The following is a 15,966-nucleotide window of genomic DNA, read 5'->3' as shown; positions in this document are numbered from 1 at the left end:
TAAAATGTATCTTTTTCCTTTTGGAAACAAGTTTTGTAAAGAAAAAAATATCAATTGCAAAGATTGCATTTTTGGAAAAATGAAGTCTACTCCTTTTCCTAGTAGAACTTTTGTGACAGCAAGACCTTTTGAATTGGTGCATTCCGATGTATGGGGACCATCTCCGGTTCTATCCAAAGGTGGTTATTCGTATTATGTTACTTTTATTGATGATTATACTAGATATGTATGGATTTATTTTCTTAACTTTAAATCAGAAGTTTTCAACTTCTTCAAAGAATTTCATGCAAAAGTTCAAAATCAATTTCAAAGTCAAATATCCATTCTTAGATCCGATTCGGGTGGAGAGTACTTATCAAATGATTTTCAATCATATCTAAAACAACATGGCATTTGTCATCAAAAATCTTGCCCAAGAACTCCTCAACAAAACGGTCTAGCGGAAAAAAACATAGACATATTTTAGAAACCACTAGATCCTTACTCATTTCTAAAAATATTCCTAAAAGTTTTTGGGCCGAAGCCGTGTTAACCTCCACCTATTTAATCAATAGGATGCCATCTTCAAAATTGAATAATATCTCTCCTTATGAAAAACTTTTCAATATGACACCCGACTACAATCGTCTTCGTATTTTTGGGTGTAAATGCTTTGTTCTTTTACATAAAAGAGATAAATTGTCACCTAAAGCAATAAAATGCGTATTTTTAGGATATGGTGAAAATCAAAAGGGCTATAGATGCTTTGACTATAAGAACAATAAATTATTTGTCTCCAAAGATGTGACCTTTTTAGAAGATGAAAATGGATTTGAAATTTTGGAAAAACCAAATGAAATTGATTATATGTTTATCAATGATCTTTTAAAAGACTCAAATGATGACCTTTTGAGTCATCCAGAATTTTTAGAAAATACTCATGATAATGGTGTTTCACCAACTAATGGTGACAATCTCCAAGTATACACTCGGCGTGAGGAAGCACAACCTATTAGTGCTTTAGAAAAATTCTCGCGGCTTAATGAACCCCTAGAAGAAACCTCCCTTAGGCGTTCTTCTAGAGAATCAATTCCACCTAATAGGTTTGTCTCATATGAAACTCTCTCACCTAAATATAGAGCTTGTCTAATTGATTTGCATTCTTACTATAAACCTTCCCACTATAATCAAGCAAAAAATATTCCTCATTGGGTTGAAGCAATGAAAGTTGAACTAGATGCTTTAAATAAGGCTAAAACTTGGGAAATAGTTCACCTTCCTCCAAATAAAAAAGCTATAGGATGTCGATGGGTCTACAAAGTCAAAACAAAAAGTGATGGTTCCCTAGAACGTTATAAAGCTAGATTAGTTGCTAAGGGATATTCACAAGAATATGGCATCGATTATGAGAAGACTTTTGCCCCCGTGGCTCTCATGACAAGCGTTAGAACTCTAATAGCGGTAGCATCATCTAAGAAATGACCTATATTTCGATTAGATGTTAAAAATGCCTTTCTTAATGGTCAGTTGAATGAAGAAGTATATATGGACCCTCCGCCGGGAATTAATGTTAACCAAGGTCAAACTCTTCGGTTATTAAAAGCTTTATATGGTCTTAAACAAACCCCTAAGGCTTGGTATGATAGATTTAATGCTATCATGTTAAAATTGGGATTTCGTTCATGTTATACTGACACTGCCCTTTTTGTTAAACGTGCAGGTAATAGTATCATCATCCTTCTGCTTTATGTTGATGATATGATCATCACTGGCAATGATGAAAGTGGTATTCTTAATGTTAAAAATATGTTAAAACATAATTTTGAGATGTCTGATCTGGGTTTTCTCAGGTACTTTCTTGGTATAGAAGTAGCATACTCTCCTCGAGGGTATATATTGTCACAGATGAAGCTTGCTGCAGACATATGTTCGAAATCTGGGATTTCAGATGACAAAAAGGTGGAGACTCCCGAGGTTATCAATGCTAAACTTCGACTGGAGGATGGAGTTATGCTGGATGATCCTACGCCCTACAGGCAACTCATTGGCTCCCTCACCTATCTGACTATCACCAGGCCGGATATTGCTCATGCTGTGCACTCTGCAAGCCAATTTCAGCATGCTCCTACATCTGTGCATATGAGTGCTGTGCTCCGGATCATTCGATACATCAAAAATACTTTGACTAAAGGGCTATTCCTATCCTCACTCTCTTCCTTAGACTTACTGGCTTATACTGATGCTGACTGGGGAGGAAACCCAAATGATCGAATCTCAACTACTGGCTTTTGTGTTTTCCTAGGAGATTCGCTAATTGTTTGGAGGTACAAGAAACAACAGAAAGTCTCATTGTCTTCTACTGAAGCAGAATACAGGGCTATGGCAACTACTACAATGGAGCTTGTGTGGCTTCGAAGTCTTCTTCAAGATATGGGAGTCGAAATTATCGGTGCTTCGAAGCTTTGTTGCGACAACAAAAGTGCCATCTACATTGCCAACAACCACACCTTTCATGAGAGAACTAAGCATATTGAAATGGACTGTCACTATGTACGTGATGAATATCTTCGTGGGACAGTTACACTGCCATATGTCACTTCAGAATATCAACTTGCAGATTTCTTTACCAAAGCCCTGCCTGCTCCTCACTTCTTGTTCCTTCTTGGCAAACTTTGGGTCATTTCCCCGTAAAGTTTGAGGGGGGGTGTTAAGACATATGTAAATGTTGACAAATCAATACCTTCTGTAACTTGGTAGATCTTATAATCCTATGAACTTAGATAATGAATCAATCCCAAAACAAATAAATTAAACCCATTACATGCCCATAACATAGCAACACATTTTAAACAATGGTTGATAGAACGACTTTTCAAAAAAGATGAAAGTAACATTTGACCTTAAGTCATCAAGCATAAGCAACTAATAAAATAGATTGTAAACGAAATAAAAAATCAAGAAGCTCCACAAAACCCATTTTAGCATAGAATCAAAAGCCCCAAAATCAAATAGTCAAATATCCCCAAAAAATAAATACAAATTTCATTAACTATATACCTCTATAGCATCATCAATTCATCGAAAATTTTTGGAATGCCCAAACCCCCCAAATAACATTATTGAAAAAATTTCAGAATGCCCAAAACCCCCAAATAATATTATTGATTTTTTTTTGAAATGTCTAAAAAGCCTATTAATAAAAAGTTAAAAACCCTAGATGCTAATGACCCACGTATAATACAATCAGAGAGAAGAGAGACAGTGAGAGTGACGAAGAGCGAGTGAGAGACAGCGAGAGTGACAGAGAGAAGAGAGACCGTGAGAGTGACGGAGAGCGAGTGAGAGTGAGAGAGAGCAAGTCAGAAGGAGACATACCTGAGAACTGAGGAGGAGCGGCCGGAAGGAGTCGAAGATCGTCGGCATCGGCTTCAGGCTTCAGGAGGATTTTCCCCTAATCCACCTTCTCTCACTTGCTTTTCATCGGGCGAAAAAAAAAATTCAGTCTAAAAATTGGACCTAAATGACCCTGGGTGCGTTGACCGCACTCAGGGTCGTGTTGACCGCACCCGCGTCGCGTCGCGTCGATGCAAGTGTGACACCTGCGTCGACGAGTCCCTGTGACTTAGATGAACAGATATTCAAAGGCGTCCATTGATCAATTTCATTGCTTATTCGCTTAGTGACACAATATTCTTGAAAGCAGTTGATGCATCTGGGGAATATAAAAATGCAAAGTATTTGAAAGGGTTGTTTATAGAAGTCATAAAAGAAGTGGGTGATCAGAAAGTGATACAAATCATTACAGACAACGCTCCAGTTTGTAAAAGTGCAACGTTGAATTTGGAGAGTGAGTACCCTCATATTTTTTGGACTCCCTGTGTAGTACACAACTTAAATCTGGCCCTAAAGAGCATATGCAACCCCAAAGAAGAAGAAAATTCACAAGCATATGCTTTATGTTCATGGATTGAAGATTTAGAAAGAAATGTTAAAAGCATTCAGAATTTTGTTGTTAACCACCATCGTGCTAATGCTATATTTAATAGGCATTCTGACTTGAAATTGTTGAAGGTCGCTGAAACACATTTTGCGTCCATCATTGTGATGGTGAAGATGATTAAAAAAGTGAAGAATGCTTTGGTTAACATGGTGACTGATGAAAATTGGATATTATATCGTGCTGATGATGATATCAAGGCTTAAGAAATTAAGAAATTCATTCTTGATGATGAGTTTTAGGACAAAGTGGTATACTTCAATTTACGCAACTTATTTGGGAAATGTTAAGAGAAGTTGATAATGATGAGCCCATGCTTCATAGAGTTTATGAAATGTGAGATAATATGATTGAAAAAATCTAAGCTATAGTTTTCAAGCATGAAAAAAAAATCCTGCATTGGATGATTCAAATTTTTTTAACCATATTCATTCATTTTTTTAGTCAGAAGATGGGATAAGAGCAACACTCCTTTGCATTGCATGATACATTCTCTTAATCCAAAATATTATGCAAATAAGTGACGGGCAAGTGGTATTGGTCGTGTCCCTCCAAATTTAGACCCAGAGCTATCAAGACATAGAAATATGTGTATGACAAGACTTTTTCCTGAAGCATATCTTCTATATCAAGTCACACAAGAGTTTGAAAAATTTTCAACTTCGAGATTATATGGACCATCATTATTCGCGAGAGAGAAGGATAATATAGATCCTATCATATGGTGGTCAACATTTGGATCAAAAACACCTCTTCTCCAACGTCTTGCATTAGGATCGCTATCGCAACCTGCTAGTTCATGTTGTTGTGAAAGAAATTGGAGCACATATTCTCAAATCCATAACATGAAAAAAAACAAACTCATCAGCAAGCATGCAGAGGATTTAGTATATGTTTATTCAAATCTTCAATTACTTTCACGAACCAATGATGAATACAGGTACTAATTTGCTCTCTTAGTTATTTGATTATTTTTTAGTTTTTCATTTAAATATACTTGTATTGTATTTAACATTTTCAAATTTGGTTTGTAACGCAGACAAAGAACATCCAAATTTTGGGATGTAAACCCAGAAGACTGTGACTTCGAGGGAGAACATGATTTCAACATGACAAACATGGATTTAGCTGAGCCAAATATTTCTTTTAATGGTGCATTTGATGATGAAGAAAATTATTAAGATCCATTACTTCATCGTCATATACATTGTAGGATATACTTTTGGTATATAATTTAGTTCTTTTCTGCTTTACTTATTTGATTGATATTTATGTTGATTTATGTAATTGCTTTACTTATTTGATTGATATTTAGGTTGATATATTGCATGCATGATGAATGATATTATGACAATGTTAATTGTTAAATTATGATAATGTTAACTGTTAAAACTTCAAAATTATATATATATATATAATTATATATATATATTTTTTACATTTTTGCCCTGCCGCACCCCACACCCAAGGTTTTTGAAAGTGCCGCACCCGCACCCATGTGACATAGTGTACTAGCTACCACCATGACATGTCTTTGAGAATCTAAGACCCAAATTACTCGATTATAAGATGCTTAAAGGGTTGTTTGATGATACTAACGAAGGTCAAGGAGATGCACATGATGTCCTCTTTACGGGGCCTTCTCATCGGAGGCCGTGGTTTTCGTGGAAGCAGAGGTCGAGGAAGAAACAATGGAGGTGGATGTGACTTGGTACCCACACCCAATATGCTTCCCTTGATGAATAATCAATAAGAATATGGTGTCCCTACTTGCTTTTTGTGCAAGAAACATGGTCACATAAAGGCAAATTGTTGGTATAAAGATGATTTCGGGTATAACGCAGAAGGAAACATGTTTCAGAATAAACAGAAGAGTGAAAAATCAAGGATAGCAGAAGGCTCAATCGAGTGGGACTAGTAGTTCCACAAATATTACCTTGGACAAAAACGTGTTGTTGGCAGTACTTACTAGACTTACTTACTAGGCTGAATCCAAAATAGAATGTGCAAGGGATATGATATATTGATTTTGGTGCAGCAAATCATATCAGTGGTATTGTGTGAAAATTTTATAAATAGATTCCTTATCATAAAAAAAGTAATGTTATAACTATTGATAGAACTCAACATCCTATATCATATATTGGTTAAATTTTCATTCCTATACCCAATTCTAAGTCTCTTTCCTTGTCCAATGTCCTTTATGTTCCCTAAATCGAGAAAAATTTAATTTTTGTTTCTAAACTTATGGATGATACTAATTCTAGCATTGTATTTATCCCTAATTTTGTTTATGTGAATGATCTTCTCACAAAGAAGACGTTCACTGAAGGGAAAAGATGCGAGAATATGTATCTTCTCAAGGAGAGTCGTGTCAAGACAAAATTGTACTGCCATCAAAGTTGGAGTTGATGTGATTATCATCATCATTTTTTGATTATATTTCCAGTGTTCATGAGTCTAATAAGCCTGAAATATGACATAATCGTTTAGCTCATTGTAGTAGGTCTTTTGTTGAGAAACTTGTTTATAGTCATTTGATTCTTAAGTTTTAGTTGTCAAGTGTGCAAGAGTCATGTATTATTTTTTTCTTTATCTGACAATGACACTTCAAAACCATTTGAAATTATTTATTCTGATGTTTGGGGTTCAACACCTAAGATTTATTTTATTAAACACAAGTATGAAGTCTTTTCTATCTTTTGTCGGTTTTATGCCTTTGTTATGAATCAATTTTCTCTTTCTATTGTTAGTTTCCAATGTGATGGGGATGAAGAGTTCTCTTCGAAGGAATTCATAGAGTTTTTGCATGATAATGAGATTAATCACAGGATGTCTTGCCCATATACACCTCAACAAAATGGTGTTACAGCAAGAAAGCATTGCCATATATTAGAGAGTAGTTTAGCTATGATCATGGTTGCCAGTTGAGGAAGCGGGAGCGGGAAGCGATACGGGAAGCGGGAGCGGGAAGCGAGGCACTTTCAAAATTTTAGGAAGCGGGGAAGCGTGGGACCACTTAGGAGCGATTCGGGAAGTGTCTCGGAAGTGACCTAGGAAGCGTCTCGGAAGCGACCTAGGAAGCGTCTCGGAAGCGAGGGGGAAGCGAAAAAATAAAAATAAATATAAAAAATACAAAAAAATTTAAAAAAAAAACAGGGGAAGCGTGGGGGAAGCAAGGGGAAGCGAGGGGAAAGCGTGGGGGAAGCGAGATGGGAAGCGCGCTTCCCATTAAAGGGAAGCGCGTCCCCCATTAAAGGGGGATGCGTCCCCCATTAAAGGGAAGTGCGCTTCCCAAAAAAGGGGGACGCTTCCCCCCACGCTTCGGAAGCGCGACGTTTCGCGCTTCCGAAGCGCGCTTCGGGGAAGCGCGCTTCCCCTTTTAGCTAGGCGCTTCCGGTAACCCTGGCTATGATTCATGCGAGTGCCATGCCTTTATTTTTGTGAACAGAAGATTTTCATTCTGCAATGTTTGTAATAAACGTGAAAAGTCTGCAAAATAGGTCACTATTTTTATATTGTATGGGTAACATCCAAATTAAGAAGTTGAAGGCATATAGGGCTGCACATGTTATGTTCATGTAGATAAATCGTTGAGAACCAAATTTGACCAAAGAGCTTGTGTATATAGATTCGTTGGATATGCGGATGATTATAAAGGCTATCACTACTACAATCCTTCGGGAAAGTGTATTCGAATATCTCAGGATGTGTTTGATGAGCTAATCTTTAAAAATGTAACCAATGATAAGAATCAACTATCTACGGATAAAGAAGCTGTCCAAATAGAATCATATCTGCCATGGCTTAATGTAGAATTATTTTTTGTACCCTGATTTGGAGAGCTCTCACAAAAGGGTAACAATAAGCCACCTTACAGAACAGATGCAGCCATTATAGAGAATGTTGAACAAGGCAATGTACAACAAGAAGCTGCTGATCAACCTTTACTTGAATCTCACAGGTACAAAGGTGCACTGTACAATAGAGGATTGAAGACTACAAAAACATGACCAACAAACCAAGAGATTCAAGCATGTAGAAGAAAACATTATTGAGCCAAGGAGGTCAACAAGGATCCGACACCCAATAAAGAGATGGGTAAGTTATGACAGCTTCTCTATAGATCATCAATTGGTCTTAAATGAGATAACTAAACATGATGAGCCCAGGTCGTATAATCAAGCTGCCAAAAATCGGAGATGAGTGGAGCCTATGAATGAAGAAATGAACACCTTTCATGAGTGTCAAACATGAGAAGTTGTATCAAGGCCTAATGAGCAAAATGTAGTTGGTTCGAAGTGAGTTAATAAGATAAAGTATAAACCCAATGGCTCAATAGAGAGATACACGACCAGGTTTGGTGGCAAAAGGTTACACCCAGGAGTATGGCCTAGATTATGATTAGACGTTCAACCTTATTGCCAAAATGTGCACCATAAGATTAATTTTATCCCTTGTTGATGACTATATTTGGCCTTTAAATCATTTGGATGTTAAAAATGTGTTTATGAAAGAAGTGTATATAGAACAACTTGCAAGGTACCATATTAAAGACCCGAGGTAACATGATTACAAATTGAATAGGCCAATATATGGTGTGAAGCAAGCCTCCAGATCTTGGTTCGAGAGTTTTTCTTTGAAATTCCAGAATCATGGTTTTTAACGATCTCCTCTTGATCATGGTTTTTCTTTGAATTCTTTTTACCCTTTCTAGGGTTAGGTCCTCTCTCATTCGAGCTCCGGCGACCGCCATCGTCGACGACCCTCTGTCACCGCCCCTCGATCCTCCCTTTTCTCTCCCGTTTCCCGGCCACCCGGCGTCGGCAGCCCCTGACACTCGACTCTCCCTCCCGCTTGTCGTATTTCGGCAGTCGACGCCAACAACCCCTGTGTGCCATCTCCCAACGCCGACGACTCCCCTTTTTTTGGCCACCTCTCAAGTGTAAAAACACATGAGAGAGAGAGAGAAAGAGAGAAAGAGAGAGAGAGAACCTTTCTTGAGAAATCGGCAGCCCAAAAATGTCACGGTTGCTGTGCTAGTGCTTCATTAGTATAGGGTTACAATTATCTTTTACAGGGACAACATTGCCCCTTATAAGTAACACATGTTACATTATAATACAACTTAAAGCAAAACACGTGGATGGATATGGATCCGATATCGGATCCATATCCAATCCATATTCCACATTCTAATACCCTCCCTCAAGTTGTGCATGGGGTTGAACCATGTGCAACTTGTTCTTCAGATACCAGAAACGATGACTTGTAAGACCTTTTGTAAACATATCGACAACTTGGTCTTCTGAAGGCACATAAACTGGTTCAATCTCTTTGTCGGCTATCTTTTGTCTGATGAAATGTTGATCAATTTCAATATGTTTAGTCCGACTGTGATGGACAGCATTGAATGCAATTTGTATAGCACTTCTATTATCACACATAAGTGTCGAATTTGAGATATCCTCTCCCATCTCTGTAAGAAGATGCCTAATCCAGGTCACTTCTGCTGTGGTAGCTGCCATAGATCTATACTCTGCCTCTGTGCTAGATCTTGCCACAGCCTTCTGTTTTCTGCTACTCCATGAGACAAGATTTCTCCCAATGAAAACACAGTATCCTGAAACAGACCTTCTCTCATCTGGATCCCCTGCCCAGTCTGCATCTGTATAGGCAAGTATGTCATGTTTTGGTGATTTCCATAAAGATTGAGTATATGCGAGTCCATCACCCACCGTTCCTTTTAGATAGCGATGGATGCGTTTGACAGCATCCATGTGACCAGTCTTTGGTTCATGCATGAATTGAGATACTTGATTGACAGAATACACAATGTCTGGTCTAGTGAAGGTAAGGTATTGTAACATACCTACTAAACTCCGATACTTGACAGCATCAGGATATAACTCACCATCACAAATACTGAGCCTTTGATTAACAACACTGGGTGTGGGTAGAGGTTTACAATCTGTCATTCCTGCTTTAGCTAGAAGATCAAGAGTGTATTTATGTTGAGTTAATGACATTTTATCACCTTGTCTATCTACCTCTATTCCAAGAAAATATCTCAGCTCCCCAAGGTCTTTCATTTTGAATCGCATACTCAATAGAACTTTAATTCGCTGAATGTGGTCTGAAGCATTACCGGTGATAACAATATCATCAACATATATGAGTAAGAAAACCACAGTGGTACCGTTCCTATATATGAACAAAGAATGGTCAAGTTGGGAACGAAAGAAACCATGTTTATGGATTTCTAAGGAAAAGCTTTCAAACCATGACCTAGAAGCTTGCTTCAATCCATACAAAGCTCTGGTTAACTTGCGTACATATTCTTTCGGGCTTCCCTCTGTATAACCTTGAGGCTGCTCCATATAGACCTCTTCCTTTAAGTCCCCATGAAGGAATGCATTCTTAACATCAAGCTGACTGAGGATCCACCCATGTTCAATTGCCAGACCAAGTATAATGCGAATAGTTCCCATTCTCACCACTGGGCTGAATGTCTCATCATAATCCTGACCATATTCTTGAGTGAAACCCTTAGCCACAAGACGCGCCTTGTACCGTTCAATGCTACCATCCGGTTTATATTTAATTTTATAAACCCATTTGGAACCAACAACATTTTTGTCTGGAGGACGGCCAACTATCTCCCATGTTCGACATTCATGAAGTGCCTCGATCTCCTCATTCATCGCCTCAATCCATTTGTTGGATTGGATAGCTTGATGAAAACCAAGTGGTTCATCGTGTTTTTCAATCTGGGATAGAAAGATCTGAAAGTCCATAGAAAAGTTGTCATAACTAACCCACTTTTCAATAGGATGCCTTATCCTGCCTGATCTTCTTGGGGCTTCTCTGTCATTAGACAATGCAATGTGTTCTTCAGTAGGTACATTCGTTTGCTCTCTAGATCTCTTGGTATACACATTTTCTTTGTATCTTAGACACTCTGCTTATGATGTATCATCTGAAACTGTCTCACCATGTATGCTTTCAGGAGACAGAATAGTATGCTCGGCAACATGTGAAATAAGTTCAGCACTAAGCCATGGATCATACCAATTAGCAACTGAACCAGTAGGTTCACGATTGGCATCTGTTTCTTTTCCCAGAAAATTATTTTCATCAAAAACAACATTTCTGGAAATTCTAATCTTCTTATTGGTAGGATCATAGCATCTGTAACCCTTGTGTTCATCTGCATAACCTACAAATTGGCATATAGAGGCTTTGTCTTGAAATTTAGTCCTCATGGATTTGCCAATATGAACATAACATGTGCACCAAAGAGAACATAATAGGGAGATTGATTTTCAAGAATAGGCATAGGAAGGCGGTTTATCACATGGGTGGCAGTGTGAAAGGCTTCAGACCAAAGACTAATGGGTAAGTTACTCCCATGCATCATACTCATTGCACTTTCCACAATATGTGTGTTTACGTTCAACAATTCCATTTTGTTGTGGAGTGTACGGGCAAGAAACTCTACGATGCATCCCATTATCTTGGAGAAAATCTAAAAATTCTTTAGAGGAATACTCACCACCTCCATCACATTGGAGAATTTGGATATTTTGAGAGAATTGATTTTTAACATAGGCATGAAAGTGACGGAAAATGGAAAAGACCTCTGATTTGTGTTTCATAAAGAATATCCAGGTAAAACGAGAGAAACTGTCAATAAAGGATACATAATATTTACTTCCAGAAGAGGAAGGATTGGAAGCTGGGCCCCAAACATCTGAACATATTATCTCAAAAGGTATAGAAGCTCTTTTATTTATTTGATGAAATGAAAGTACATGACTTTTGCAGACCTGACAACTGGGACATATTTTATTCCTCAATAAAGGTGAAGCAGACTCTGAAAGAAGACCATTGGACACTAACTTTTCAATAAAGACTTGACTACAATGACCAAGACGAGAATGCCAGAGATCTGACTTATTACATTTGGATGTACTTAGGACACTTTTGGAGACGAGATCAGACTGGGGCTTCAGGACACTGGAGGCTGGATCTTCATTAAAGACATACATGTCTCCACGTCGCTCTCCTTTAGCGAACATCTCCTTCGTTTGAAGATCCTTGACAAAGACAGAAGTAGGAGTAAATTTCACAGAAGAATTGGTAGAATCAACAAGCTTGGAAACAGATACAATATTTTTCTTTATATTTGGTGCATGAACAACATCAGATAAAGGAATAGATGACTTAGACATAGGAATGACGACATTGCCTATGTTCGAAATAGGGTGGTGAGTCCCATCTCCGGTTACAATATTAGATTTTCCAAAATAGGGAGTCAGAGTAGAGAACTTACCTGCATTACCAGTGACATGGGTTGCTGCCCCAGAGTCAACATACCATATTCCATCATCATTTTGCTTCAGATTCAAGTTGGCCATAGCAGATAGAAGGAGATCCTTAGCATCTTCACTGACTCGGAACGTACCTGCAGTTCCTGATGTACCAACATTTCTGGTGCTTTGCATTCTATTTCGATTTTGTGGGTTGAACCAGCAGTTGGCCTTGATATGACTTTGCTTGTTGCACTGATAGCATGTGGGAACATTCTTTGAAAAATTGGCATTAGAATTTGGTGTAGGTAGTATCCCACGTCCACCCTGGATTGAATTTCCCTTGCCTCTGCCACGCCCTCCCCGTGTAAGATCAGCACACGTCCCTGTGACAGGAATCTCATGCGTAGATGATTGCCCTGCTGAAGCATCAGATATGCTTTTCAAAGACATCTCGTATTGAAAGAGTTTAGCACGTAATTCCTCAAAACTGGGCAACGAAGGCAAGCATAATAAAGAAGTGACAAGTACATGATACTCTGATCCCAGGGCATTCAGTGTTTGTTGCACCTTTTATTTGTCGGACACTGGATATCCAACAAGGGCTAATTGATCTGTGATGCTTTTGACTTGATTTAAAAATTCAATAATGGTCATTGCTCCCTTCTTTAAAAGCTGAAATTCACGCTTGAGAAACAACACCTTAGCCTCTGATATATGAGAGTAGGTTTGAGCTAAAGTTTCCCACAATACTTTAGATGTGCAATCATCAGGGATAGCAACCAAAACTTCTTGCGACAGTGTGGAAGTGATATATGCCACGAGAGCCTGATCACGTTTCATCCAAGCAGTAAATACAGGATTGCGAATGGTGCTTGACATTGCTCCATCCCCTTTTTCTTCGGTGGTGACAAATTCCGGAGGTATTTGAGTGGAGCCATCCAAGTGACCTGAAAGATCTTGACTGCGAATAAAAGGGGTAATCTGCCTTTTCCAAGTCAAATAGTTATTTGTATTCAGTTTTTCCGAAACCAGCTGCCCCAGGAAGTTGGAGGAAAGACTAGAATTGCCTGAAGAATCCATTTGTAGGCTTATGACAGTAATATCTCTCTCTCTCCCTCTCGTTGTCTTCTTCTTCTCCCTGTTTGCGCAGGGGAGGGGCCGAGCCCCTCCCTGCCATCCCGTTTTCGCAGGGGAGGGGTCGAGCCCCTCCCCAGTGCCCCATTTTTGCAGGGGAGGGGTTGAGCCCCTCCTTGCTGCCGTGTTTCCATAGGGGAGGGGCCGAGCCCATCCCTGCCTCCCCGTTTCTTTCGTACGCAGGGGCTCGATGTTGAGCCCCTCCTTATTGCAGGATAGGCAGGGGCTCGACCCCCCCTTTCCTGCACCCTTTGCTCGCAGAGGAGGGGCTCGACCCCTCCTCGTGTTCGGCAAGAGGCTTCGCCTCCCCTACTGCCCTGTTTCCATAGGGGAGGGGTCGAGCCCCTCCCTACTGCCCTGTTTCTATAGGGGAGGGGCCGGGCCCCTCCCTGCCTCCCCGTTCCTTCTGTACGCAGGGGCTCATCATTGAGCCCCTCTTTATTGCAGGATAGGCAGGGGCTTGACCACCCCCCCCCCCTTTCCTGCACCCTTTGCTCGCAGAGGAGGGGCTCGGCCCCTACCTGCGCCTCTTATTCCGTAGAGGAGGGGCTCGACCCCTCCTCCTGTTCGGCAAGGGGCTTCGTCTCCCCTTGCCCCTTGTTTGCCCAGCATGGCAGGGGCATTGCCTCTGCCACACATGGGTCTTTGGCATGGGCGATGCCCTCTGTCGATTGGGGTTTTTCAGCAGGGGCGATGCCCTTGCCCCTGAGCACCCTTAGGTAGGCAGGGGCCTCACCCCTGCCTCTTCTCCCTGTCACAGACAGGCAAGGCAAGGCCCTGCCTCCCTGCATCTCATCCGGTAGGGGCTTCACCCCTACCGCTCAGTTTTTTCAGCATTGGCTGGACTGACACCCTTGCTAGTCGCTCTCTCTCCTGCAACGTAGGGAGGCACAAAGTACCCTTGCTCGTTTCTACTTTTTCGATTTTGTGTTCAGTTTTCAGTTTCATTTTTCTTTTCAGTTTTCACTTTTTAGATACAATGGTGAGTTATAGTGGCAGTGTCAATACAGTTGGTTCAATTTCTAACCCTGAATTAGAAATTTCTCAACCACTTTGGAGGCTTGTGACAAAAGAGGTAAAAGCTAGTAGTGGTGGTGGTGGGAATGTGCAGTTTCATTGTAATCTATGTAAGACTGTTTTCACAGGTTCTTATACGCGTGTGAAAGCACATCTTTTGCATATTCGTGGTCAAGGAATTAGGGTCTGTTCTAGGGTTGACAAAGACTTGTTAAAGCAATTAAAGAAAGAACAAGAGGAAGCTGAAAAGAAGAAAATTGCATAGATGAGAAGCGATTCGATTAATTTGTCTTTTCCTACTGCTAGTGATATACAAGAGCTTTTAAAGAAAAGAAAGATGGAAAACAATAAAACAATACAAGCGTCATTCAAAAACATGGCAAGAGCATAAATTGATAAAAAGATTGGTCGATTCTTTTACTCAAGCTCAATTCCTTTTAATGTAGCTAGAAGTCCATACTGGAAAGATATGATTACATCTTTGACTAATTGTAATTTGAGTGGTTATGTGCCTCCTAGTTCAGAAAAACTAAGAACAGTCATTTTTGCAGAGGAAAAAAATAGAATTGAAGACTTGTTAGAGACCCAAAAATTTGCATGGAAACAACATGGAGTGTCTATTGTTTCTGATGGGTGGACTGATATACAAAGGCGACCACTGATAAACTTCATTGCTTGCTCACTTAATGGGTCAATCTTTTTGAAGACTGTTGACGCATCTGAGGAGTATAAAGATGCTGAATATTTAAAGAGATTATTTGTCGAAGTGATAAAGGAAGTGGGTGAAGAAAGTATAGTGCAAATCATTACTGACAATGCTCTAGTTTGCAGTCGTGCAAGAATGAATTTGGCAAGTGAAAATATTTTTTTCACATATTTTTTCATATATTTTTTGGACTCATTGTGCATCATACAATTTAAATTTGGCACTTAAGAGTATATGCAATCCATCAAAAGATGATGCACGTGAAATGTGTTTAGGAATTGAGGAAATAGAGTATGATGTTCAAAATGTTAGAAATTTTGTTATAAACCATCATCATGCCCTTTCTATATTTAATAGGCATTCTTATCTCAAGTTACTGAAAGTTGTTGAAACTCGTTTTGCTTCTCTCATTGTTAGGATAAAAAGAATTAAGCAACTCAAGAATGCATTGATGATGATGGTGGCTGATAAAGATTGAGATTTTTATCGTACTGAAGATGATATTAAGGCTCAAGCTATCAAAAAATGCATCTGTGATGATTTTTGGTGGGATAAAATTACATATTTTGTTGAATTTACATAGCCTATTTAGGAAATGTTGCGAGAAGTTGACAGAGATGTACCCATGTTTCATAGAATTTATGAAATGTGAGACAATATGATTGAAAAAGTTCAAAGTATCATTTTTAAGCATGAGAAGAAAGATGTTGCACTTGATGATTCTGAATTTTACAATCATGTACATTCAGTTTTAGTGAGAAGATGGGATAAAAGCAATACACTTTTGCATTGCATAACACACTCTCTCAATCCAAAAT

General features: G+C 39.2%; 1 protein-coding gene across 4 annotated transcripts in view; it reads left to right on the top strand.

Annotated features, from left to right (window-relative positions):
* The window catches only part of LOC149818789 (uncharacterized), a 183,594-nt gene that overhangs the window by 17,839 nt on the left and 149,789 nt on the right, over positions 1-15,966 (top strand). Inside the window, exon 5 of one of the 4 annotated variants that reach the window (XM_089985962.1) lies at positions 5,016-5,142. The exons of the other annotated variants lie outside the window; for them this stretch is intronic. Coding sequence (XP_089842088.1) covers positions 5,016-5,044 — 29 coding nt within the window. The 3' untranslated portion in view covers positions 5,045-5,142. Of the gene's footprint in view, positions 1-5,015; positions 5,143-15,966 lie in introns of those variants that run through there. 4 annotated transcript variants of the gene reach the window in all.

Source organism: Nuphar pumila, chromosome 13, assembly GCF_984573655.1.
Source record: "Nuphar pumila chromosome 13, dmNupPumi1.hap1.1, whole genome shotgun sequence".
NCBI classification, from domain to species: Eukaryota; Viridiplantae; Streptophyta; class Magnoliopsida; order Nymphaeales; family Nymphaeaceae; genus Nuphar; species Nuphar pumila.
This window is presented reverse-complemented; position numbering and strand designations above follow the sequence as displayed.